At 22.2% G+C, this 27,746-nt stretch overlaps 1 protein-coding gene across 1 annotated transcript; it reads right to left on the bottom strand.

Moving 5' to 3' along the window:
- Positions 1-643: 643 nt before the first annotated feature.
- On the bottom strand, positions 644-16,107 carry LOC122508235. The gene is made up of 4 exons (XM_043621465.1): positions 15,988-16,107; positions 4,377-4,497; positions 2,621-2,740; positions 644-987 (listed from the first exon to the last, which is right to left on the bottom strand). The coding sequence occupies exons 1-4, from the start codon at positions 16,105-16,107 to the stop codon at positions 860-862; spliced, it is 489 nt and encodes a 162-aa protein (XP_043477400.1). The 3' UTR covers positions 644-859.
- Between the last annotated feature and the right edge of the window lie 11,639 nt (positions 16,108-27,746).

Consider the following 27,746-nt stretch of genomic DNA (forward strand, 5'->3'; position numbering starts at 1 on the left):
CAGTCAGGCAGCAATGACAAGCAATGAGCAACTTACTGCTACACACAGTAAAAAGAAAGTCTTATATTAAGACAGAAAAGCGGCCTTAAATTATGATGCAACATTTTTAAGGCAGTGAATGCTGAATTCACGCAAAAGATTTTATATGATTTAACATTATAGAAGACAGTGCTGAATTTAAGACTGACCTTAAATTAAGAATTACTTTTTACTGTGCTTGACTGGTATTATCCCTTGTTCTTAATTTTTTTACAAAACTACAAATGTCCCTGAGTGTGGAAAACAATATAAACTATAATTATTGTTTACATAAGCGTACAGCAGTTGACATTAATTTCGAAAAGTTAGTATTTTTTGAAAAAATTATAATTTAATTAATTGAAAAAAATTCTTAATTTTTAGGACAACACTACAGACGTTCCTGAGTGTGGAAAAATATTTAAACAATAATTAAAGTTTATATTAATATACAGTTTTTTCTTTAATTCAAAAGTTTTTGTAATGAAAAATTTCAATGATATGTAAATTATTAATTTAGCTTTTAAAGTAAAGAGTGAAATTAGGGAAGTAATGTGGTTTACGGATAAATGTATCATTTTTTCTTGGTGTAGTAGGTAATAAAGGGAAATAAAATATTAATTTCTTTGACTTACCCCCAATCATGGGTGAGAAAATGTTGCTGTAATGTTAAGCGTTGCTTGCTGAATCCTCTTGTGTGTTATTAATTTTTTTTTTTTTTTTTGCTAAACTGTCAACTTACTTATCTATTTTCCTAACTAATACAATTTATTACATATTTCCTAGCTAAATAAATCACAACACACAAATATTTTTTACACTTTAAAATTAATCTAATACACTAAAAGTTGAACCCAAAATGCAGAATGAAGATTTTCTGCATCTCTGCCAATTTTGAGGAACGCTTCTGTGAAATGTTGAGTCTTCTTCCTGTAGATTTATCACCGATGAATGTTGAAAAAAATTTCCCTGTAAGATAAATTAAGTCAGTTAGACAAAAAGAAAATAAATACATAAATTATTATAAATTATTAAAATTTATTAAAATAATTGAAATAATGAAATAATATTTAATTTAAAACATAAATAATGTTTAGAAATAATTTTCATTGAAATTAAACATTAAAACACAAACATAATTCCTTATTTAAAAAATTGTAAATAAAAATAAAAAAAAATAAATAAAATAAAAAAATTAAATTAAAAAATAATTAATTAATTAAATTAAATATTAAAAATTTAAAAAAATTTTTTAATCACTGATATTACATTTTTTGGTAATTTAAATTATAATGTTACAATTTTTTTTAAAAAAAGTACATTCCATGCTACTTACAAATAAAAATGGTCTGCTGTTAAAAATATATTTAATTAAATTTCATTATTTGAGAAAAAGACTCTTTTAACAATTTCTTCCATCCAAAGAGTTTAAAGAACTACGATTCTATGACCAACAGACTCAACTAAAAGACGAAAACTATCAACGAAGGAAAGCAAAGGAGGGGGGGGGGGGAAGGCTCGATTATTATTTCTTACTTTCATTGTCGATAAAGTGAAGATAGACAAGGACGAAATGAAAACAAAATCAGATAACAATGCCGAGGGTCGTTACCTGAAATTGTTTACAATAGGGGATTACTTCTCGATTCTAATACTGACGAATAATTTAACAAGAAATAAATTATATTAACTTAATTTATCTATTTTTGTCGTTTAATATTTATAAAATTAGGTTTTAATTAATAATTAATAATTAATATTTTAAGAAAATAGTTTAATATTACTTTACTTACTAAATTCGAAAAAGAGAAAAAATTTCTGCTGCCCCCAAATTCGTAAATTTTAAAAATTTATTAATTATTTAAAATACTACGTCACACTAAGAGGCACAAAATATGTTAATGAGGGGTTCGCAATTTACAGCCTGGAGACATACAAATTGTATCATTGTTTATGTACCGCAAGGTCAAAGGCAATAAACATTGTTAATATTGAAATTTGATAAAAATTTAATTTCTCTTAAATTTTGAAAATTCAAAATTTATCTACCGGGTGACAAATTAAATCGATTTAAAAATTTGAATATTTTCAGTTTTTTAATAATTTTTTATTAAATTACTTTAATTATTAAATTATAATATTAATTTTTTTTATGAATTTCATCACTTATTATTTACATAATTAGGTATTATTTAATTAACTAATTAATAATTTAAGAAAATAATTTCATATTATTTTACTTACCGAAAACAAAATTTGTAAAAATTAATTTCTCTTACATTTTGAAAATACAAAATTTATCTACCGGGTGACAAAAATTAAATCGAGCATTTAAAAATTTAAATATTATCAATTTATACGATTTCATTTATATTTTATTTATTTGTTTCTATTTATAATTGATAATTTTATTTATTGTAATAAAAGGGACAAAAGTAGAGGGGGAAATGACGTATATTTTTTTAAGGGAAAACATTTTTGTATTCATTTATTTTTTTACTCCTGGGAAAATACCGGGAGATTTCTGAGAATTTTTTGAGAAACTTTTTCATGTGGGATAGTTAAATAAAAGTGAAATAAAATATTAATTTCTTTGACTTACCCCCAATCATGGGTGAGAAAATGTTGCTGTAATGTTGGCGTTGCGTTAAACGCTTCTGTGAAATGTTGAGTCTTCTTTTTCCTGTAGATTTATCACCGATGAATGTTGAAAAAAATTTCCCTGTAAGATAAATTAATTCAGTTAGACAAAAAGAAAATAAATACATAAATTATTATAAATTATTAATTATTAAAATTTATTAAAATAATTGAAATAATGAAATAATATTTAATTTAAAACATAATTAATGTTTCGAAATAATTATCATTCAAATTAAACATTAAAACACAAACATAATTCCTTATTAAAAAAATTGTAAATAAAAATAAAAAAAAATAAATAAAATAAAAAAATTAAATTAAAAGATAATCAATTAATTAAATTAAATATTAAAAATTTTAAAAATATTTTTAATTACTGATATTAAATTTTTTGCTCATTTAAATTATAATGTTACAATTTTTTTTTTTAAAAAGTACATTCCATGCTACTTACAAATAAATGGTCTGCTGTTAAAAATATATTTAATTAAATTTCATTATTTGAGAAAAAGGAAATTTTAACAATTTTTTTCATCCAAAGAGTTTGACGAACTGCGATTCTATGACCAACAGACTCAACAAGAAGACGAAAACTATCAACGAAGGAAAGCAAAGGGGGGGAAAGGCTCGATTATTATTTCTTACTTTTATTGTCGATAAAGTGAAGATAGACAAGGACGAAATGAAAACAATTTTAGGTAACAATGCCGAGGGTCGTTAGCTGAAATTTTTTACAATAGGGGATTACTTCTCGGTTCTAATACTGACGAATTATTTAACAAGAAATAAATTATATTAATTTAATTTATCTATTTTTTTCGTTTGATATTTAAAAAATATAAAATTAGGTTTTAATTAATAATTAAAGAAAATAATTTAATATTACTTTACTTAATAAATTCGAAAAAGAGAAAAATTGTCCCAAAAAATATCTGCTGGCACAAAATTCATAAATATTAAAAATTTATTTATTATTTAAAATACTACGTCACACTAAGAGGCACAAAATATGTTAATGAGAGGTTCGCAATTTACAGCCTGGAGACATACAAATTGTATCATTGTTTATGTACCGCAAGGTCAAAGGCAATAAACATTGTTAATATTGAAATTTGATGAAAATTTAATTTCTCTTAAATTTTGAAAATTCAAAATTTATCTACCGGGTGACAAATTAAATCGATTTAAAAATTTGAATATTTTCAATTTTTTAATAATTTTTTATTAATTTACTTTAATTATTAAATAATAATATTAATTTTTTTTATGAATTTCATCACTTATTATTTACATAATTAAGTATTATTTAATTGACTAATTAATAATTTAAGAAAATAATTTCATATTATTTTACTTACCGAAAACAAAATTTGTAAAAATTAATTTCTCTTACATTTTGAAAATACAAAATTTATCTACCGGGTGACAAAAATTGAAACGAGCATTTAAAAATTTAAATATTATCAATTTATACGATTTCATTTATATTTTATCTATTTATTTCTATTTATAATTGATAATTTTATTTATTGTAATAAAAGGGACAAAAGTAGAGGGGGAAATGACGTATATTTTTTTAAGGGAAAACATTTTGTATTCATTTATTTTTTTACTCCTGGGAAAATACCGGGAGATTTCTGAGAATTTTTTGAAAAACTTTTTCATGTGGGACAGTTAAATAAAAGTGAAATAAAATATTAATTTCTTTGACTTACCCCCAATTATGGGTGAGAAAATGTTGCTGTAATGTTGGCGTTGCGTTGAACGCTTTTGTGAAATGTTGAGTCTTCTCTTTCCTGTAGATTTATCACCGATGAATGTTGAAAAAAAATTTCCCTGTAAGATAAATTAAGTCAGTTAGACAAAAAGAAAATAAATACATAAATTATTATAAATTATTATAAATTATTAATTATTAAAATTTATTAAAATAATTGAAATAATGAAATAATATTTAATTTAAAACATAAATAATGTTTAGAAATAATTATCATTCAAATTAAACATTAAAACACCAAACATAATTCCTTATTAAAAAAATTGTAAATAAAAATAAAAAAATAAATAAAATAAAAAAATTAAATTAAAAGATAATGAATTAATTAAATTAAATATTAAAAATTTTTTAAAATTTTTTAATTACTGATATTAAATTTTTTGCACATTTAAATTATAATGTTACAATTTTTTTTTTAAAAAAGTACATTCCATGCTACTTACAAATAAATGGTCTGCTGTTAAAAATATTATTTAATTAAATTTCATTATTTGAGAAAAAGACTCTTTTAACAATTTCTTCCATCCAAAGAGTTTAAAGAACTCCGATTCTATGACCAACAGACTCAACTAAAAGACGAAAACTATCAACGAAGGAAAGCAAAGGGGGGGAAAGGCTCGATTATTATTTCTTACTTTCATTGTCGATAAAGTGAAGATAGACAAGGACGAAATGAAAACAAAATTTCAGGTAACAATGCCGAGGGTCGTTACCTGAAATTGTTTACAATAGGGGATTACTTCTCGATTCTAATACTGACGAATTATTTAACAAAAAAAAAATTATATTAACTTAATTTATCTATTTTTGTCGTTTAATATTTATAAAATTAGGTTTTAATTAATAATTAATAATTAATATTTTAAGAAAATAGTTTAATATTACTTTACTTACTAAATTCGAAAAAGAGAAAAAATTTTTGCTCCCCCCAAATTCGTAAATTTTAAAAATTTCTTAATTATTTGAAATAATACGTCACACTAAGAGGCACAAAATATGTTAATGAGGGCTTCGCAATTTACAGCCTGGAGACATACAAATTGTATCATTGTTTATGTACCGCAAGGTCAAAGGCAATAAACATTGTTAATATTGAAATTTGATGAAAATTTAATTTCTCTTACATTTTGAAAATTCAAAATTTATCTACCGGGTGACAAATTAAATCGATCATTTAAAAATTTGAATATTTTCAATTTTCAATATTTTTTTATTAATTTACTTTAATTATTAAATTATAATATTAATTTTTTTTTTATGAATTTCATCACTTATTATTTACATAATTAGGTATTATTTAATTAACTAATTAATAATTTAAGAAAATAATTTCATATTATTTTACTTACCGAAAACAAAATTTGTAAAAATTAATTTCTCTTACATTTTGAAAATACAAAATTTATCTACCGGGTGACAAAAATTAAATCGAGCATTTAAAAATTTAAATATTATCTATTTATACGATTTCATTTATATTTTATCTATTTATTTCTATTTATAATTGATAATTTTATTTATTGTGATAAAAGGGACAAAAGTAGAGGGGGAAATGACGTATATTTTTTTAAGGGAAAACATTTTTGTATTCATTTATTTTTTTACTCCTGAGAAAATACCGGGAGATTCCCAAGAATTATTTGAGAAACTTTATCATGTGGGACAGTTAAATAAAAGTGAAATAAAATATTAATTTCTTTGACTTACCCCCAATCATGGGTGAGAAAATGTTGCTGTAATGTTGGCGTTGCGTTGAACGCTTTTGTGAAATGTTGAGTCTTCTCTTTCCTGTAGATTTATCACCGATGAATGTTGAAAAAAATTTCCCTGTAAGATAAATTAATTCAGTTAGACAAAAAGAAAATAAATATATAAATTATTATAAATTATTAATTATTAAAATTTATTAAAATAATTGAAATAATGAAATAATATTTAATTTAAAACATAAATAATGTTTAGAAATAATTATCATTCAAATTAAACATTAAAACACAAACATAATTCCTTATTAAAAAAATTGTAAATAAAAATAAAAAAAAATAAATAAAATAAAAAAATTAAATTAAAAAATAATTAATTAATTAAATTAAATATTAAAAATTAAAAAAAAATTTTTAATTACTGATATTAAATTTTTTGCTCATTTAAATTATAATGTTACAATTTTTTTTTAAAAAAAGTACATTCCATGCTACTTACAAATAAATGGTCTGCTGTTAAAATTATTATTTAATTAAATTTCATTATTTGAGAAAAAGGAAATTTTAACAATTTTTTTCATCCAAATAGTTTAGCGAACTGCGATTCTATGACCAACAGACTCAACAAGAAGACGAAAAATATCAACGAAGGAAAGCAAAGGGGGGGAAAGGCTCGATTATTATTTCTTACTTTTATTGTCGATAAAGTGAAGATAGACAAGGACGAAATGAAAACAATTTTAGGTAACAATGCCGAGGGTCGTTAGCTGAAATTGTTTACAATAGGGGATTACTTCTCGGTTCTAATACTGACGAATTATTTAACAAGAAATAAATTATATTAATTTAATTTATCTATTTTTTTCGTTTAATATTTATAAAATAAGGTTTTAATTAATAATTAATAATTTAAGAAAATAATTTAATATTACTTTACTTACTAAATTCGAAAAAGAGAAAAATTGTCCCAAAAAATATCTGCTGCCACAAAATTCGTAAATTTTAAAAATTTATTAATTATTTGAAATACTACGTCACACTAAGAGGCACAAAATATGTTAATAAGGGGCTCGCAATTTACAGCCTGGAGACATACAAATTGTATCATTGTTTATGTACCGCAAGGTCAAAGGCAATAAACATTGTTAATATTGAAATTTGATAAAAATTTAATTTCTCTTAAATTTTGAAAATTCAAAATTTATCTACCGGGTGACAAATTAAATCGATTTAAAAATTTGAATATTTTCAGTTTTTTAATAATTTTTTATTAAATTACTTTAATTATTAAATTATAATATTAATTTTTTTTATGAATTTCATCACTTATTATTTACATAATTAGGTATTATTTAATTAACTAATTAATAATTTAAGAAAATAATTTCATATTATTTTACTTACCGAAAACAAAATTTGTAAAAATTAATTTCTCTTACATTTTGAAAATACAAAATTTATCTACCGGGTGACAAAAATTAAATCGAGCATTTAAAAATTTAAATATTATCAATTTATACGATTTCATTTATATTTTATTTATTTGTTTCTATTTATAATTGATAATTTTATTTATTGTAATAGAAGGGACAAAAGTAGAGGGGGAAATGACGTATATTTTTTTAAGGGAAAAAATTTTTGTATTCATTTATTTTTTTACTCTTGGGAAAATACCGGGAGATTCCCGAGAATTTTTTGAGAAACTTTTTTATGTGGGATAGTTAATTAAAATAAAACAAATGAGCCCAAATAATTAATAAATTAATAAATAAATATCATTTTGAATAGTATTTAAAAAAAGAACATTTTATGCATTCGCCCCATAATGAAACACTCTCTTATTTTCCAGAAGAAAAAAGAAAAATAATAAAAAATGATTGAAATGTCATGTGACATTGTTTTTTTTCGTCTTACGAATATGAAATAGATTTCACCAATGTATAAATGCAAATGGGCGCGCATAAATAATTATGTAAACACATGAATTACATTGTGCATTGCAACGTTGAAGTTTAATTTAACAACACAAATAAAAAAGTAAAAGATTAGAACTAAATTATCTGAAATATGATAATAAATCGTAATACTCTCAGTCATTTCTGACGCTGACGATATTCAAATATTGCCTCATTGAATATTTAATTTTTTAATACAACGTGGAGCAAATAAAATCTCTCTGTTATGAAATAGAAGTTGAGAATAATTTTTTAAAATTTATATATATATATATATATATATATATATATATATATATATATATACATAATACATTTTATATTTATATGTATGCCTCATGTAGAAACACTTTGTAATTCTAATTTGGACCTAATTGCATTTTTTATTTACTGCTCTGATGATTATCGCGCAATTAATGACACATAATATCAATTTTGTCCAGTAAAATATATGTAGCATTTTCCATAACAAATTTTCCATGATAAAATTATTAATCAAGAGTATTTTTTATTTAATGTAGAACTAATGAAAATGGGATAAGAGATTATTAAATAATAATTAATAAATGTTAATTAAAAAACATTAAAATATAAAAAAGCAGTTAGAAAATAAATAGAATTCAAAATGAAATATAAATTAAAAAAAAATTATTGATATTATTTTTTAAAATAATACTAATTATGTATTATAAATTTATTAGTTAAATAAATTACTTTACTAATTATTTATTAAATTCTCTTACAGGTTTTGTTAAAGTAACTAAAATTTTTTGTAACTTTAATTCATTTAGTCGAGTTTAATTATCTTCTTATTTATTTTCTACTGAAATTTAGTTTTTTTCTACTAATAATTAGTTATTCTCTACTAAGAATAAATTATTTTCTACTAAGAATAAATTTAGTTACTTTCTACTATTAATTGTTTTCTTATTAATATTTAGTTATTTTCTAATATTTAATTATTTTTTTACAACTAATTAATAATTTCTACCAATAATTAATCATGTTTTTAATACAAATTAGTTATTCTCGACTACTCATTAATTATATTCTACTAATAATTGGTTATTTTTTTACTAAGAATTAATTATAATACTAATTATTTACTTTCTACTATTAAATGTTTTCTTACTACCTACTATTTAGTTATTTTCTACTATTGATTAGTTATTTTCTACTATTAATTAGTTATTTTCTACTATTAATTAGTTTTTCTCTACTAATAATTATTTTTTTTCTACTAATAATTAATTATTTTCTACAAATTAGTTATTTTTACTAATAATAATTAATTTTATTCTACTAATTAGTTACTTTCTACTATTAATTGTTTTCTTACTAATATTTAGTTATTTTCTACTATTAACTAGTTTTTCTCTACTAATAATTAATAATTGTCTACTAATTAGTTATATTCTACTATTAATTAGTTTTTTCTAATAATAATTAATTATTTTCTGCTAATTAGTTATTTTTTACTATTAAAGAAAAATTTTAGTTGAGAATTTTAAAAGATAATAATTATTAACTAATATTAATTAATAATTAATTAATAATATTCTAAAAATATTACTGAATTTTAAATAGTTTAAATTTGAATCTTTCGCAAAATTTTAATTTCTAAGAAAAAATAATAATGATTAAATATTTATTTAAAAAAAAAGTGATTGTTGTTTTCGAATAATTTTACAATCTAATAATATTTAGAGTGAATCAGAATATTCTTTAGGGTCTGGGAAAAAGATAAAATTTTGTCTGGAAATCGCAGGGAAAATCAAAATTAAATTTTTGTAACAACCCTATATTTATACAAAAATTATTTTTTTAATATAAAAGAAAGTAGGACCAATAATAATTTTAAAAGAAACACTAATAAAAAAGACATTAAACATTGACTGTTTTTTTTCTAAATAGAAAGGTGAAAATTGAAATTGAAAAGAAATCTTGAAAATACCGACAATTGTTTGATTTATTATGTGCATTTCGTGCAATTGCCATTCAACGGTTACTGCTCTGAACTTTATGGCAATTGACTTGAAAATGTCACTACTTCTTCCGCTGTTGCTTCCAGGTTACGGAAATACGCAACGGTAACTACGTAAAGCCACGAGAACGGAAAGTAACGTCGAGTTCCGACGCGATTTACTTGAATGTAATTCTCTTCTGGTTATACGAGGGAAAAGCCGATATACTCAACCGACAATACACTATAAACTGCCCTGCATTCGAAATTGACGTGTTTTGTTGACTATATTAAAGAAAACTATTTAAATATTTATTTGCACCATCCTTCACTTCTCTCGTCTCAAATCTCAATTTTTTTTTGTTTTATATTCAAAATTAACTTTTATATAATAACCTAATAAATAAATTAAATAAAAATAAAAATCCGTTAAGCAAAATTAAAATAGGTAAATATTTTCTTAATATTATTATTATAAATTAAATAATAATTAAACTAAATAAAAAATTTTCAATTTATTCAATTTATTTAATTTTTTCAAAAAGTATTGTAAAAAAAATTTAATTTTGTTTTACCTTTTTTTACTTTTTCCTGATTTCCAGACAAAATTTTGACGTTTTGAATAGAAATTAAGACTTTTTATAATAAATTAATTGATTATTGTAAATATTTACTTGAATCAAATAAATTTTTTTTTTAGTCAATTATTAAATATTACTTGTTTAAAAAAACTGAAAAATTATTGGTTCAAATAAAATTTATTTGATTAAAATAAAAATTATTTGATTCAATTAAACATATTTGATAATAAACAAGTAATCGTTTATAATTAATTTTTCTTTAATGTGAAAATTACTAATTAGTAGTGAAAAATTAATTCTCATGTATATAGTAAAATTCGTTAATAAAATTAAATAAATAATAAATAATAAATAATAAATAATAAATTCATAATTTCTAACTGTAATTATTCGATTTTTTGAAAAAATTTTCATTATTTTTTTTAATTATAAAATTTTAATAAACTGAAAAAATTTACATTTTTTAAAGAATCAAAACAGTTATTAAATGCAGATAATGACGCACATAGAATTTTATTTTTATTCAAGAAGAAAAAAATTCCCCCATAAAATGGCTTCATTTAATTAATTTTAAAAAATTTCCTCCCAAGATTAAACAGAGTAATAATAATTAGCACGACATGCGCGTATCTTGCACATAATTAAATTAAATTTAATTACCATTGTATGTGATATTTTATCATATACAACAAGCGATTCCACACACTTTTCAGCAAAATTCCATCACGTATTTCTACATATACCTATATATACATATATATAGAGATACTTATATGGAAATTTTCCATTATAATAAAATTTTAATACATTATTGAATATTTTAATATATAAATTAATTTTTAAATAATAAAAATAATTTTTGAAATATAAATGACTTTTCAATGAAAATGAATTTTAAATGTAAATGACTTTACAGCGAGCTTTACAGTAAAAACAAAATTTAAATATAAATGAATTTTAAATATAAATAAATTTTATAGATGATTTAAATATAAAATGAAGTATACAAATTTTTAAATAAATACCACCATTTCATATAAAATATTGAAAGAGTTATTATAATCATATTTTATTTTTTTTATTATACTCTCTAAATTGAAATTAGTAAAAAATATTTGGTAATTTGAATTAGTGACTGACTTTTTGCTTTTTAATTAGAAAATTTTACTAATAAATAAATTAGTAGAAATTATTATTTAGTAAGGAAAATTTATTAATTAAAAAGCAAAATGTCAGTCACTAATTTGAATTAGCAAACATTTTTACTGATTCAAATTTAGAGAGTAATATTGAATTTTATTATTGTATTATATTATACATATATTATATAATATTATAATAAAACAAATCATTAACGATGATTTTTATGAATATTATAATTATTTATTTACATATTTATTTTCTAAATTATTTTATTCTTTAAACGGTTCTTGAAAATTTCCAACAAGTTTTAAGTTCTTCAAAACCAAAATGATCACGAGTAAAATTAAATAATAATAATAAATTTGTGATTTTTTTTTAAAAATAAATAATAATAAATAAAAAATGATGGAACCCTCGCATGTTACTTTCAGTTTATTAATAAACCTTCATTTGAAATCAATTTTATATAGATACGAATTGTGATTTAATAATATATAATTAATTTCAATTAATAAATAATGAACTTTCATTTCACATGAAAATAAACAAAAATAAAAAGATAATAAATAAATGCAATTAATTTTATACACACAATGGAAATTAATAATTCAAACATCAATTCAACACAAAAATTAATTGAATTTCAATGAAAGACTATAATAAAATGAAAATAGTAAAAAAAAAAGTTGTTTTCATCTTCTTTTCTTTTTAGATTGAGAATGATAAAGAAATGAAAATAGATTAACTTTGTGTGTGGTCAAGAGAGAAAGAGAGAGAGAGTATTATAAAGATTACGAGTGCGATGAATTTGAGGGAATGAATCGCAAGGATGACTGTACCAAGAGAAACGAATCACGTATTATTATAATGGCCAGTTGCTAAATGGTTTTTTCAATCTGTCCGTCTCCATCTCCTTCATTGGACGTCGCCCTTTCCCCCACCCCCCCCCCATTTGGGACCCAAGCCCCATCTCACGGGACCCCCGTCGCGGTATATACCTCTCCCGCTAATATTTCATTATAAACCGCGTACATGAGAATAATAAGAAATTTATCTGCGACGAACTGCGTGTCCAACTTCATTGCTCGCCTCTTATAAAACACGAATAATTTTCGTTATTACTAAAACATGCGAGTAACCGCTTATTTATTCAATTCGATTTCGTTTCAAAAAGAGGATCGACCTTTTTTCAATTGCAAAGTCCACTTTTCATTTTAAATATTTATAAATATATAGCAAAAAAATATGTACATAATATATTTTACTCTCTAATATATTATGAATTAGTTCAAAATAACTAATTAGTAGAAAATAATTAATTATTAGTAGAAAAAGCTAATTAATTGTAGAATATTACTAATTAGTAAAAAATAATTAATTATTTTTCAGGGTTGCCACAAATATTTAATTTTATTTTTCCCTAACTTTTCCCTGATTTCCAGACTTTTTCCTGACTGATTTTCACTTTTTCCCTGACCCTAAAGAATATTCTGATTCACTCTAAAAATTATTAGATACTCAAAAAAATTTTCTATTACATTTATTTACAAACTTCTTTAATTGTAAAATTATTTAAAAAGATCAATAACTTCTTTGTTAAATAAATATTTTAATCATTATTATTTTTCTGTAGGAATTAAAATTCTTCAAAATATTCAAATTTAAACCATTTTGAAATTCAACAACTTATAAGAATATTATTCGAATATTATCGAAGACTCGGAGTGATTGTCTTCTTCATGTTTTGTACTAATTTAAATTGCCATAAAATTTTTTAAAATAAGTTAATTATTTACAAAAATCCTAAAAAAAATCCTTCGCAAGAATTCAATTATTTTTACAAGAAGTACAATTTCACAAAAAAATTCAATTATTAAAAAAAAATTTAATAAAATTCGTTGCAATAATTCAATTATTTTTATAAATAATAATAAATCGATTATTCGTTTATTCATTTTTAAATCAACTTTTGTTAGAAAATTCTAAAAAAAATTCAATTATTTAAATTAAAAAATAAATAATTTATTGAATAATTGAATGTTTGTTAAAATTGAATTCTCATAAAGAATTTTATCAATAAAATTTTAAATAATTGAATTCGTTTGACAAATTTTAATAAAATTTTTAAGAATAATTACATTTATTGAGGAATTTGATTAAAATATTGTATAAAAAATAATTCATAAAAATAATTATTAAATAAATAATTAAAATTTTCATAAAATAATTGAATGTCGGGGAAAAATTTTATTATATATATAAATAATTGAATTCTTACAACGAATTTTATTTAAGTTTATAAAAATAATTGAATTTCGGCGAAGAATTTTATTATTTATAAAAATAATTGAATTCTTAAAAAGAACTATGTTAAATTTTTTTTAAATAATTAAATTCTTGCGACGAATTTTATAAAAATATTTTTAAATAATTGATAATTTTCGAAAAATTTTATGAAATTTTGTATTTTAACTAATTGAATTCCTGTGAAAATTTTATTAATTATGAAAATAATGGAATTATTTTGAATTCATTTATTAAAAATTGAATAATTGAATTCCTACAAAATTTTGACAAGAATTTTATTAAAATTCTTAAATATAATTTAATTTCGATAAAGAATTTTATTATTTATAAAGATAATTGAAATTTTGACAATATTTCTTTTTTAATTTTTGAACATAATTGAATTCCTGTGAAAATTTTATTACTTATGAAAATAATGGAATTATTTTGAATTCATTTATTAAAAATTGAATAATTGAATTCCTACAAAATTTTGACAAGAATTTTATTAAAATTCTTAAATATAATTGAAATTTTGACAATATTTCTTTTTTAATTTTTGAACATAATTGAATTTCTGCGAAGAATTTTATTATTTTGAAAATAATTTAATTCTTCCAACGATTTTTATTCAAGTTTATATAAATAATTTAATTCTTACAACGAATTTTATTCAAGTTTATAAAATTAATTGAATTTCGGTGAAGAATTTTATTATTTATAAAAATAATTGAATTCATGAAAATATTTTATAAAAATCTTTTTATATAATTGATATTTTTCGAAAAATTTTATGAAATTTTGTATTTTAAATAATTGAATTCCTGTGAAAATTTTATTACTTATGAAAATAATTGAATTATTTCAAAGAAATTTATTAAATATTGAATAATTGAATTCCTGTAGAATTTTGACAAGAATTTTATTAAAATTTTTAAAAATAATTGAATTTCGATGAAGAATTTTATTATTTATAAAGATAATTGAAATTTTGACGAGAATTTTTTTTTAATTTTTGAACATAATTGAAATTTTGCGAAGAATTTTTCTAACTTTTGAAAATAATTGAATTTCTGTAATCATTTGTAACTTTTCCAAAATCCAATTTTTTTTAGTATTTTTAACTAAAATTCTTCTATAAATCTAGTATTTTTTATGAAAATAAGAAAAATTATTCATCAAATAATTTATAAGTCATAATTTTATGATAGTTTTCAAAACTTAAGTTACTTAAAAAGAAATTATTTTCAGAAATTGAAGGTTTTGTATTAAAATTCGAGGTAATTTCATAATTTACGAGGCAAAAAGGAAAAAAATTCAGAGTTTTCTCATGAATTTTAAAAATTCAATTTTTTCCAGTACTTTTAGTATAAAAATTCCTGACTTCCCTGACCAATTTTACTTTCCCTGACTTTTCCCTGACTTCCCTGACCTGTGGCAACCCTGTTTTTATTTTTTTTTTGCTTAACATTTGTAAATTTATTTATTAAATTTGACTCAACTGAGAATGTTTGGTAAAAGAAATTAACATTGAATGAAATAAAAAAAAATAATTTGACTTTTAAAAGCTTTTTAAAATTTGACTTTGAGTTATATACTTTTTAAGAGGTCAAAGTAAGATTATAATTTTTTTCTCCGAATTCTTTTCAACGCACACTACTCGGTTGATTATGATTATATATTATAATTATTAAAATTCAAATGATGTGCTCCTCATTCAGCGAGAGGAATTATTATGCTGGTAATGATACACATCCTTTAGTTAAAATATATTTTAACGAAATTAACAACTCGTGACGAAATTAATGAAATAAATTAAGTTTTGTAATCGGAAATGAAGAACAATTAAGCTAAAATGCTTGGGAGGTGGAGAGAGAGAGATATATATATATTTTGAAATTTGCTAAAGTGACTGTACGGTAATACTGCGGAGGTATACTTCTGCATTACAATATGAACTTGTACTGTCTCGGTCACGTTCGCTCGATGTGTGTGTGGTCCACCGCTTCTCTTCCTTTTCTCGTACTCTCCTTCTCATTTTGCGAATATACTTGTTTCTCTCTCTCTCTCTCTTTCTCTCATTGCCTCCCCCCTCTATCTCTCTATTTTTCCACAGACGGAAACTCATTACCCGTTCAGCTTTTATTCGACTTTATGGGCCCAATTCGAATGTCCTACAACGAGTCCACAATAGCATTCTAAATAACCGTGGATAATTTTATAAGAAACTTAACATAATACTTTTTTTCCATTCTCAGGATATTTTAAATATAGGAATGATTTTTTTCATTTTGGATCGAAATTTCCTTAAATATTCAACTAAAAATTAGTATTTTTAGTTGAATAATTAAGGAAATTTTTATTGATTCAAGATCAAAATTTACTTTGAAAAACAAATATCGAATGAAAGAAACTAAATTGGTTGAAAGATTTAAATTTTTGGCGAAACTGAATTTCAAAACCAGCGAAACTTGAATCATTGAAATTTTTTTGTAAAATAATAAATTTTGGTTGAAACGCTGAAAATTTGTTTGTTATGATAAAATTTTATTTAAAACACAAATTTTTTGTTGAATCAACAAAATTTTGATTAAAAAATCGAGATTTCGATTGAAAGAACAAACCAAAAGTTTTATGTGAATAAACGAAATTCTTGTCTAAAAACAAAAATTTTGATTGAAACACTGAAATTTTGGTTGAAAGAAAGAACTTCTGGTTTAAAAACCAAAATTTTTATTGAAATACTAAAATTTTGTTGAAAAGTTCAAAATTTACATTGAAAAATCAAAATTTTGAGTGAAACACAAAAAATTTTGGTTGAATGAAAAAAAATTTTAATTGAAAAAATAAAATTTTGCTTAACAAAATGGAATATTTGGTGAAATAATAAATTTTGGTTGAAACGCTGAAATTTTGTTTGATATGATAAAATTTAATTAAAACACAAATTTTTTGTTGAACCAAAAAAATTTTGATTAAAAAATCGAGTTTTTTTATGATTTTTTATTTTACAAAAAAAAGTTTTCTATGAATAAACGAAATTCTTATCTAAAAACAAAAATTTTGATTGAAACAGTAAAATTTTGTTCGAAAGTTCAAAATTTACATTGAAAAATCAAAATTTTTAGTGAAACACTAAAATTTTGGTTGAATGAACAAAATTTTAATTGAAAAAATAAAATTTTGCGTAACAAATTGATATGATAAAATTTTAGTTAAAACACAAATTTTTTGTTGACTCAACAAAATTTTTATTAAAAAATCGAGATTTAATTTTGATTGAAAGAACGAACCAAAAGCTTTGTACGAATAAACGAAATACTAGTCTAAAAACAAAAATTTTTATTGAAACACTGGAATTTTGGTTAAAAGAACGAATTTCTGGTTTAAAAACAAAAATTTTGATTAAAACACTGAAATTTTTATTCAAACTTCTAAATTTTTGTTACAGGAATTGAATTTTCAAAGAAAAACCAAAATTTTGTGTAAAAGAACGAAACTTTGGTATAAAAACCAAAATTTTGTTCGAAAGCTCAAAATTTACATTAAAAAATCAAAATTTTAAGTAAAGCACTGAAATTTCGGTTGAAAGAACAAAATTTTAATTGAAAAACTAAAATTTTTTGTAACAGAATGACATTTTCGTAATAACAATCAAAATTTTGATTGAAAAACTAAAACTTTGGTTGAAAATTTTCATTGAAAATCCATAATTTTGTGAAAGAACGAAATTATGTTTAATAATCAAAATTTTGATTGTAAGTTTGAAATTTTGACTCTAACATAAAAATTTTAGTTGAAAAAATTAAATTTCCACTGACAAACCAAAATTTTGTGTGACAGAACAAAATTTTGGTTTACAAACCAGAATTGTTATTAAAATATAGAAATTTTTGGATAAAAGTAAAAAAAATCTGTTGAAAAACCGAAAAAAAACAATTTGCATTGTAAAACCAAAAGTGTCCTTGAAGCAACAAATTTTGTTTTAAAAACTTAAATTTTTTCTTCTAACACTGAAATTTTGAAAGAAACATCGAAATTTTATTTGAAAAAACGAGATTTGTATTAAAAACTAAAATTTTATTGGTGTCAATGTAACAAAAATTTTGATTACAATATTAACATTTTGGCTGAAAAACATAATTTTTGGTTGACTCAACGAAATTTTAGTTGATGCAAAGAAATTTTAAATAAATGAAAGAAATTTAGATTTAAAAACCAAAAATTATGTTTGAAGAAAAAAATTTAATTACAAAAGAGAAATGAAAAGAATAAGAAGTTACTTAAATTCAAAATGGTTTTTGGTATTTCTTTGTTTGCAATTTAATTACAATTGCTTTTAAAATCCGAATTTTGTACGAATCATTTAAATCTTAATTAAAAATTTGTTTCATTCAATCAAAAATATATAGATTAAGAACAAATTTTTGTTGATTTAAAAAAATTTCATTCTTCATTCAAAAAATTAATCTTTTCAACAAAACTTTGATTTTTTAATCCAAATTTCATGAATTTGAGCAAAATTTTAAAACACTATTCACCCAAAACTTTTGATTCTAGAAAAATGTCCCTACTATATAGAATTTCATTCTTTTAAATAGAATTTTGGTTTCTGATTATACAAATTCGTTAAATCAGGGAAAATTTGTAAACTTTACGTATTTCTAATTTTCTAACGCAAAATAATAAATAAAATAATAAAAATAAGAAATAAATAAATGATAAAATAACACTTGTTTTTTTCTGCATAGGTAATTTTTATTATTATTGATTATTGTTAATGAAACCTAAAATATTTAAAAGGTATTTAAAGCATTTAGTACAGCTACTAATCTATTTTAATATTTAACTCACAAAAAACTTTGCCAAAAAAGTGATTTTTGAATTTTTGCCAGTGTTTTTTTTTCGTAAAAAGCGCCGGAAAAGGAATTAAGACCTTGGTTTGGCGCAGGCATGAATTTTTATCTGAGTGTGTGCCTTGGAATTTACATAAGCCTCGATGACACTGTATTATTATTGCATCGCTATACAAATGCATTGGTATATCATTCTAATAACTAAGCGTCTCAAGGATGCCTTAATACTATACAAAAATATTTTTTTAACGAATAATAACTTCCCGAGTTCTTTATTTTTTTTCCTTATTCAATATTTCGACAAAGTGAATATAATCGGTTCGAGAACAACATACACACACACAACACAGTTCACGGTGGTTGATTATGGCTTGCCCCAATTCGACGGGCATGGTTGAACGTTGATCAGAAATTAGGGAGGTGGTCTCGTTTACTCATTTTCAAATAGAGTTTCAATTTGCAACCGTTAATAACAGAAAAATAAAGAAGTACCGCCTCTATTTGAGGAAAATGCCTTTTTTGTTTTGCAAGAGAGAGAGAGAGAGGGGAAAATTCATAATTTAGTTAAAACAATTTTTGTTCCAGAAAGAGGAGAATGAATGAGAGAAAAAAAATAGTATAGAATTTTTAAAAAAGTAGAACAAGAATATTCATTTTTTTTTTTGTTTTAATAGTCTACCCATTGTAAGCCTGGAAATTGCGATTGGCGTTCTCAATATAAATTATTAAATGTCCGTTTTGCTTGCAGCAATGCCAGAATGTCGAGAAAAAAGGCCGCAACCCCATGAGAGAGGTCACTGATTATTTTAGAAAAATTCCATTATGAACTGCTGAGCAATATCCTTTTCTATTCATATTAGAATCGACGATTAACAATATTTATTGGTTTCTTGCGTAAGTCTCAGCCGTGACCCCCTCTGGGTTAATATCGAGGCGACCACCTGACGACTATTACTTTAGTCTAGCTTCACACCTCAATTTCCAAATTATTCTGATTTAAAAAAAATATGCGCAGGCTTCACAGTCTGTCCCCTATTTCCCTAAAAGTCCCCTTTTTTAACTTTGGCCCCTAAACGTACCCTATTTTGAAAATTTCCCCTAAATTTTCTCTATTTTTTTCTTTTATCTTTTAATGATAAATTCACACCAAATTTAGCAAAGTGCCGTTGAAACTTTCAATTCGAAACTTTTGTTTTGAAAGTTTCAAATCTTGAAATTTATGATCGATGAAAATTCTCATGATAATGAAAATTATTAAATTATCATATTATATGCAATTATCTTGATAAATAACAAAATTCTTCACATAAATTCAATAATTTTTAGGAATTTTAATAAAATTCTTTACAAAATTCAATTATTTTCATAAATTTCAATATTTATCCAAAGAATTCAATTATTTTCAAAAGTAATAAAATTCTTCGAAGAAATTCAATTATTTTAAAAAAATACAAATAGCAAAATTTTTCGCCAAAAATTCAATTATTTTCAAAAATTTATAAAAATCTTTGCAAAAATTCAATTACTTTCAAATTTTTTTGCAATTCAATAATTTTCAATATTTACTATTTTCATAAAATTTATCAACAGATTTAATTATAGAAAAAAATTTTTGATACAATTCTACGAAAAGATTCAATTATTTTCATAAATAATAAAATTTCATTTACGAATTCAATTATTTTCATCACTGAATTTCAAATATTTTTAATACAATTTTAAATAAATTCCTTGAAAAATGCAATTATTATTGAAAAATTTATTAAAACTTGAGGAAAGAATTTAATTTTAAGAAACATTCAATTATTCAATAAAACAATAGAATTCGTTGCAATAATTCAAATATTTTCATAAATAACATTTAATTCGTCGCAGAAAATAAATTATTTTCAAAAATTTTTAAGTAATTTTACAAAACAATTCAATTAGCTTGATAAACAACAAAATCGCATAAATTCTTCTCATAAAATCAATTATTCTAAGGAATTTTATAATAAAATTCTTTTCCAAAATTCAATTATTTTGATAAATATCAATATTCATCACAAGAATTCAATTCTTTTGAAAAGTAATAAAATACTTTGCAAAAATTAAATTATTTTCAAAATCAATAAAATTCTTTGAGAAAGTTTAATTATTTTCAAAATTAATCAAATTCTTCGCAGAAATTCATTTATTTTTAAAGAATCAACAAAAAATTGTGAACATTTCAATTATCTTTATAAATGAATAGCAAAATTCGTCGACAAAATTCAATTATTTTTTGGAATTTGAATAAAATTCATTTTAAAATTCAATTATTTTCATAAATAATAAAATTCTTTGACAATATTCAATTCTTTTGAAAAGTAATAAAATACTTTGCAAAAATTAAATTATTTTCAAAATTTTTTAAAAATTTCTCGTCAAGAATTAAATTATCTTTATAAATAAATAGGAAAATTTCTTCTCAAGAATTAAATTATTGTCAAAAATTTTTGAAAAATTCTTCTCAAGAAGTCAATTATTTTCAAAAATTTTAATAAAATTCTTCTCATGAATTCAATTATTTGCATGAATTATTATTTAAATTCTTCTCCTAGAATTCAATTATTTTAAAAAAATTGAATAAAATTCTTTAAAAAGTTTTCAATTATTTTCAAAAATTGTTATAAAATTCTTTAATATAATAAATTTCATTAAACTTTAAATTAAATTCCATAAAAGAAATTAAATATTTTCAAAAGTTAATACAATTCTTCGTAAAAATTAAATTTTAAGAAGCATTCAATATTATTTATTTTGGTATTTAAGTAATTGATTTCTCGTAGAATTAAATTTTTATTTTTTGTAATTTTAACTAACAATTCTGTAGAATTAATTTTTTTTGAAAAAGTTGAATTGAATAATAATAATTGATATTATTGATTTAATGTAGAATTTTAGTTAAAAATTCTAGAAAATGTTAATTGAATTGAAATGATACAAATAAGTTTGAAGAAATTACAGTAATAATAAAATAATGATTTTGTCAGTCGGTCATCTTTAATTATTATAAAACATAAAGAAATGAATGATTCATTTCTTTATGTTTTATAATAATATTCTTAAGTGTTGTTCAATTTTTGAAGAGGTTTAAATTTGAATGTTTTGAACATCTTAATTGCAATAAAAAAATGATTAAATATTTATTTTAAATAAAACTATTGATGTTTTCGAATAATTTTACGTTTGAAGAAATTTGCAAATAAATTTAACAAAACATTTTTTTGAGTATCTAATAATTTTGAGAGTGAATCAGAATATTTTAAAGGCAGGAAAAAAGTGAAAGTTGTGTTTGGAAATCAGGGAAAAGTCAGGGAAAAATAAAGTTAAATTTTTGTGGGAATCCTGTATAAATAAATTATATTTTTATCTTTATTTAACCAATTTTTATGGTCCCCTAAAAGTCCCCTATTTTTTAATTTTCAGTCCCCTATTTCGCCTAAAATACTTTTTAGGGACACTGTGAAGCCTGTAAGCGACATTTTTATTCTTTTTTGCCATTACTAAAGAAAATTGTTTTCTATGATTCAATTATATCTACAAATAGTTTTTACCCTGTAAAAATTTGTACGTTATTAAAAATTAAAAATTTCTATTTCCAATTAAAAATTTGTATTAAAAAATATTTATATATTCCAAACATATAACTCACATTGTTATTGGATGAAACAAAGAATTTTTCCCTCCTAAAACACGTTGTTTGCAGAATTTTAATAAAGTTATTGAAGTGCATATATGAATCGAGAGATAAAGAAGATTTTAAAAGGGGGAATGAATGAAAGACAAAGATTAATGAAATTTAACCTGTTTTTGGGGTGAGTGTATTACGATGGTGAGTGGTAGTGGTGGTGGTGGTAGAGTTTGAGGGATTTAATATTGGCAAAGCCTGGTAGCCTAGTCCCTATAGCCCCATAGCACGTGACTCATTATTCGTATTCATGCCCTTATGGACATAATTCGTCGTCCATGTTTGCAAGAGGGACACAAACTGTCATCAACGTTCAACCTATGGAAGATCCTGAAAAACATGTTTTAATCTACGAGCGTGGTTATTTTACGCAACCTTGTCTATAGTATATATGTTGACACAAGGCACTATCTCTCTCTCTCTTTGTCTCTCTATACTCTTATCTCTTCCCGTTCCTCCCTGATCTTTCACAACATCCCCTTTGGCTTTAGGAGGATTTTGGTCTGATGTGACATCACACGATTTCTCATCGTCAAAGCAAAACATACAAGTTTTGCCCGAAAAAAAAATTATTTTTTTCTCCCACGTTTGTATGTCTCTCTAATCAACTGGATTTATTAATTATTAATAATAAATTTGTACCAATTATTCTTTAATCTTTGTTACAAACAATTAAAACTGTTGTACCAAAAATCAAGAATCTGTTGCTTTCAAATATAGAGTAATTTATATATATTTATCCAATATATATTTTTTTATGATGAATATTTGAGAATGAGATTAAGAGGGGGAGAAAAAAATCACCTAGGGGATGTGTTCAAGTGTACATCTGGTAAACCTGATGTCGGTTTTAGAAAAAAATATATTCGAGCTTTTAAAAAAGTGCCAAAATGTGACGTTGTTTGCGATTGATTTGTCGAAACCACCCTTCTATTTTCCACTTCACTTTGGTCCTTAAGGGTGGAGGGGGGGGGGGGGGTGGGGTGAGGAGGGTCGAATTCAAATGCTATTTCAGTGACGTCCTCGACAATAGTTATTATTTTTTTTTTCATTGTCACCGGTCCAGGAACCCGGTTCACTGTTTGTTATCCAGTATTGCAATGATTTCAAAACTTGAAAAAAGTACCCTGCCGGCAGGATTTTTTTTACATTTATAGTTTTCTATAATTGATATTGTGTTGTTGCTAACAAAAAGTCGAAAATTTGAAATCTATTTTTTTCTCTCTCTACATTCTCTTCGTCTTTACAATCTAAAAACAAAATTTGCAAAAAGGGAATTTTTTTTTAAAATCGTGATTAAAAAATTGTGTGATGAATAGAATAGATTTGTCATTTTAATCATCTGTCAGCACTGTAAATGAGTATCAAAAATTTTTCTGACGTTGATAGCTTTCTTATTATAGTGTTAGAAAATAAAATGATGTTTATGGAAAATACTGTTTTTGTTGAAAATTATATATGAATACCTTTGTTAACACTGTAAAACGTAAACCGAGTTTGAAATCGCATCGCGCTATTTACCATAGTAATATTAATTAATATCACCGTTAATATTGAAATTCCATCTAAACAAACAAGCTCGATGGTGCAATGCTGTTACCGCGGAATGATTAGCCCGATGTGATACGCATTGCGTTATTCCATGGCAAAATACCTAGAATACGTTTATGATTCGTACAAATAATTTTATGCATGTACGTTTATTTGTATTTATATTTATAACTAAATTAATATTTATATTTATACGTTTATAAGCAGAACGAAACTTAATATATATTCGCGGTGCACACACGTATACGCCGTATATACTATTTTATACATATGTGTATATACTTATAAATATATATATACTTATATATTCATATTCGACATTCTGCATTGTCGATCCAGGCTCGTTATTTCACGGTATTAATTATTGCAACGAGAAAGACAAATAATTATTATAACTGTCGTGCATAATGGTAGAATTGGGAGAACAATAGCGACGAATATTATTATTAGCTCATCGCAATAGATTTAACTATCCCCTCGTGCTATTGAATTTTAGTCATCAATATGATGCGACGAAAAAAATGTGTTTTTAATTTCTCGACGCTATTTCAATTGGAAATTGTTTCAAAAAGACATTTTAAATTGTATTTTACGATGTTGCTGCGTTGGTGCGGTGGTAGTGGTGATTTTAATAACAAAATTCATTTTACACAACCAGACACTTCGCACTCGATAATTAATTTTAATAAAGTAGCTTTCAAACTAAGAAAAGTAGTAAAAAAAAAGTATAGCTATCGAAAAAAAACTCCTTTTAGAAACTTCCACAAAACTGACAAAAATTCCACTCTATATTTTATTTTCCTGACTTTTTCCTAATTTTCATAAAAAAATATTTACTTCTTTCTTATTCTGATAATAAATATTAAAAATTCCTGTAACGAAATTTTATTATTCATGAAAGAATTTAAATATTTATAAAAATAATTTAAATCTTGCGAACAATTTTATAACAATCTTTAAATAATTGATTTCTTTCGACTTATTTTATGCAAATTCAAATTTAAATATTGAATTCCTGAGAAATTTGTATTATTTGTGAAAAAAATTGAATTCTTACGAAGATTTTTACGAAAATTTTTTAAAATCATTGAATTCTGTTGGGAAATTTTATGAAAATAGTAGATATTGAAAATCATTGAATTGCGAAAAGTTTTTAAAAATAATTAAATTTTACAAATAATTCTATTAAAATTTTTGAGAATGATTTAATGTCTGTGTGTCATTTTATTAATTTTTTTTTTGAAAAATAATTGAATTCCTAAAAAGCATTTTATTATTTATGAAAATAAGTGAATTTTTACGAACGATTTTATTAGAATTTTTTTTTAATAATTGAATTTCCAAGAAGAAATTTATTACTTTTGAAAATAATTGAATTCTTGTGATGAATATTGTTATTTATATGAAAATAATTGAATTTTGCAAAGAAATTTTATGTTAAAATGCCTCAAAATAATTGAATTTTCGTAATTCGTAAAAATAATTTTGTTATTTATCAACATAATTTATTGAATTCTTTCGAAGAATTATTTATATAAATAATTGAATTCTGCAGAAGAATTTTATTAAAATCTAAAAGAATAATTGAATTATTAAAAAAAAATTTAATTAAAATTGTATTTGAAATAATTATTGATTTCTTTCGAACAATTTTAATAAAATATTTGAAAATAATTGAATACCTGTTAAGAATTCTAATATTTTTGTTAATAATTGAATTCTTCCAAAGAATTTAAAAAAAACATTTTTTTAAATAATTGATTTTTTCGAGAAATTGAAATTAAAATTATAAAAATGATTACATTTTTTGAGCAATTCCTGTAAAATTGTATAAAAAAGAATTGAAGTCCTGCGATGAATTTTATTATTTATGAAAATAATTGAATAGTTGCAAAGCATTTTATTAAAATTTTCAAAAATAATTGAATTCCTGAGAAGAATTTTATTATTTATGAAAATAATTGAATTTTTGCGAACAATTTTATTAAAATGTTTAGAAAGAATTGAATTTCTGTAGAAAATTTTGTTATTTTTGAAAATAATTAAATTCTTGTGATGAATATTATTTATAAAAATAATTGTATTTTTGCAAAGAATTTTATTAAAATGCCTCAAAATAATTGAATTTTCGGGATAATAATTTTGATATTTATCGACATAATTGAATTCATTTGAAGAATTATTTATGAAAATAAATTTTCTTCTTGGGAAAAATTTTATTAAAATGTTTAAAAAGAATTAAATTTCTGCGAAAAATTTTATTATTTTTGAAAATAATTGAATTTCTATAAAGAATTTTGTTATTTAGGACAATAATTGAATTATTTCTAACAATTTTATTAAAATGTTTAAAAAGAATTGAATTTCTGTGAAAAATTTTGTTATTTTTGGAAAATAATTAAATGTTTCTCAAGAATTTTAAACAATTTTTTTAAATAGGTAATTGATTTTTTCGAGGAATTGAAAACTAAATTTTAAAGAATAATTATATTTTTTTTAGCAATTTCCGTAAAATTGCATTAAAAATAATTGAAATCCTGATGCAATATTGTTGTCTTTGAGAAAATAATTGAATTCCTAAGAAGAATTGAATTATTTATGAAAAGAATTGAATTATTGCGAAAAATTTTATTGAAATGTTTAAAAAGAATTGGATTTCTGTGAAAATTTTCTTATTTTTGGAAAATAGGTAATTAAATTCTTTATGGGAATTTTATAAACATTGTTTTAAATAATTAATTTTTTCGAAATATAATAAATGTTATTTTTAATAATTGAATTCTTCTGGAAAACTTGATTTGTGAAAATAATTGAATTTTTCGATTAATTAATTTAAAATAATTAATAATATTAAAAATAATTGAAATTCTTCGATAAGTTACATATTATTTATTTATTTATGAAAATAATTGAATTCTTGTTTAAAATTTTATCGAAAATTTGTTTAAAAAATTTAATTTTCATGAAATGAAAATTAGTGAAAGTATAATTGAAGAATTGTATAAAATTTTTCTTAAATAATTGATTTTTTAGAAATTTTTTTTTTAAATGCTATTCTAATTTAATTGAATTCAAGTGGAAATTATATTATTTATGAAAATAATTGAATTATCGCTAATCTTAGTCGCTAATCTTTTATCACTAATCTTAATTTAAGATACTATAAAAAAAATGCCAAAGTAATTTACTTTTCTAAGATGAAAGAAAGTATTTATTTATTTAGTCAAAAAAAAATGAACTTTTCCGCAGATCTGAAAATATTAAATTTTGTTTTCGTTTGAAAAGCAGTAAATATAGTAATTTTTTTGAAAATACCCGCGAGGCAATATATTTATATATCTGCGATATACAAAAGGCACTTTTCTTTTCCTCTTGGAAAAATCAACGAGGTCATGGAGCATTATCGAACTGCAGTGTAAACAATTTCTGACATAATACGGTTTAAAATTACCAAGTTTAATATTAAATAATTAATTTTAATATAAGCGCCCCCGACCCGCTGCTGCAGAAGACCCGAGAGTGAAATCGGGAGTGGAAGACGGTCGACATGGGGGTGAA

Source organism: Leptopilina heterotoma, unplaced genomic scaffold (assembly GCF_015476425.1).
Source record: "Leptopilina heterotoma isolate Lh14 unplaced genomic scaffold, ASM1547642v1 Lhet_114, whole genome shotgun sequence".
NCBI lineage: Eukaryota > Metazoa > Arthropoda > Insecta > Hymenoptera > Figitidae > Leptopilina > Leptopilina heterotoma.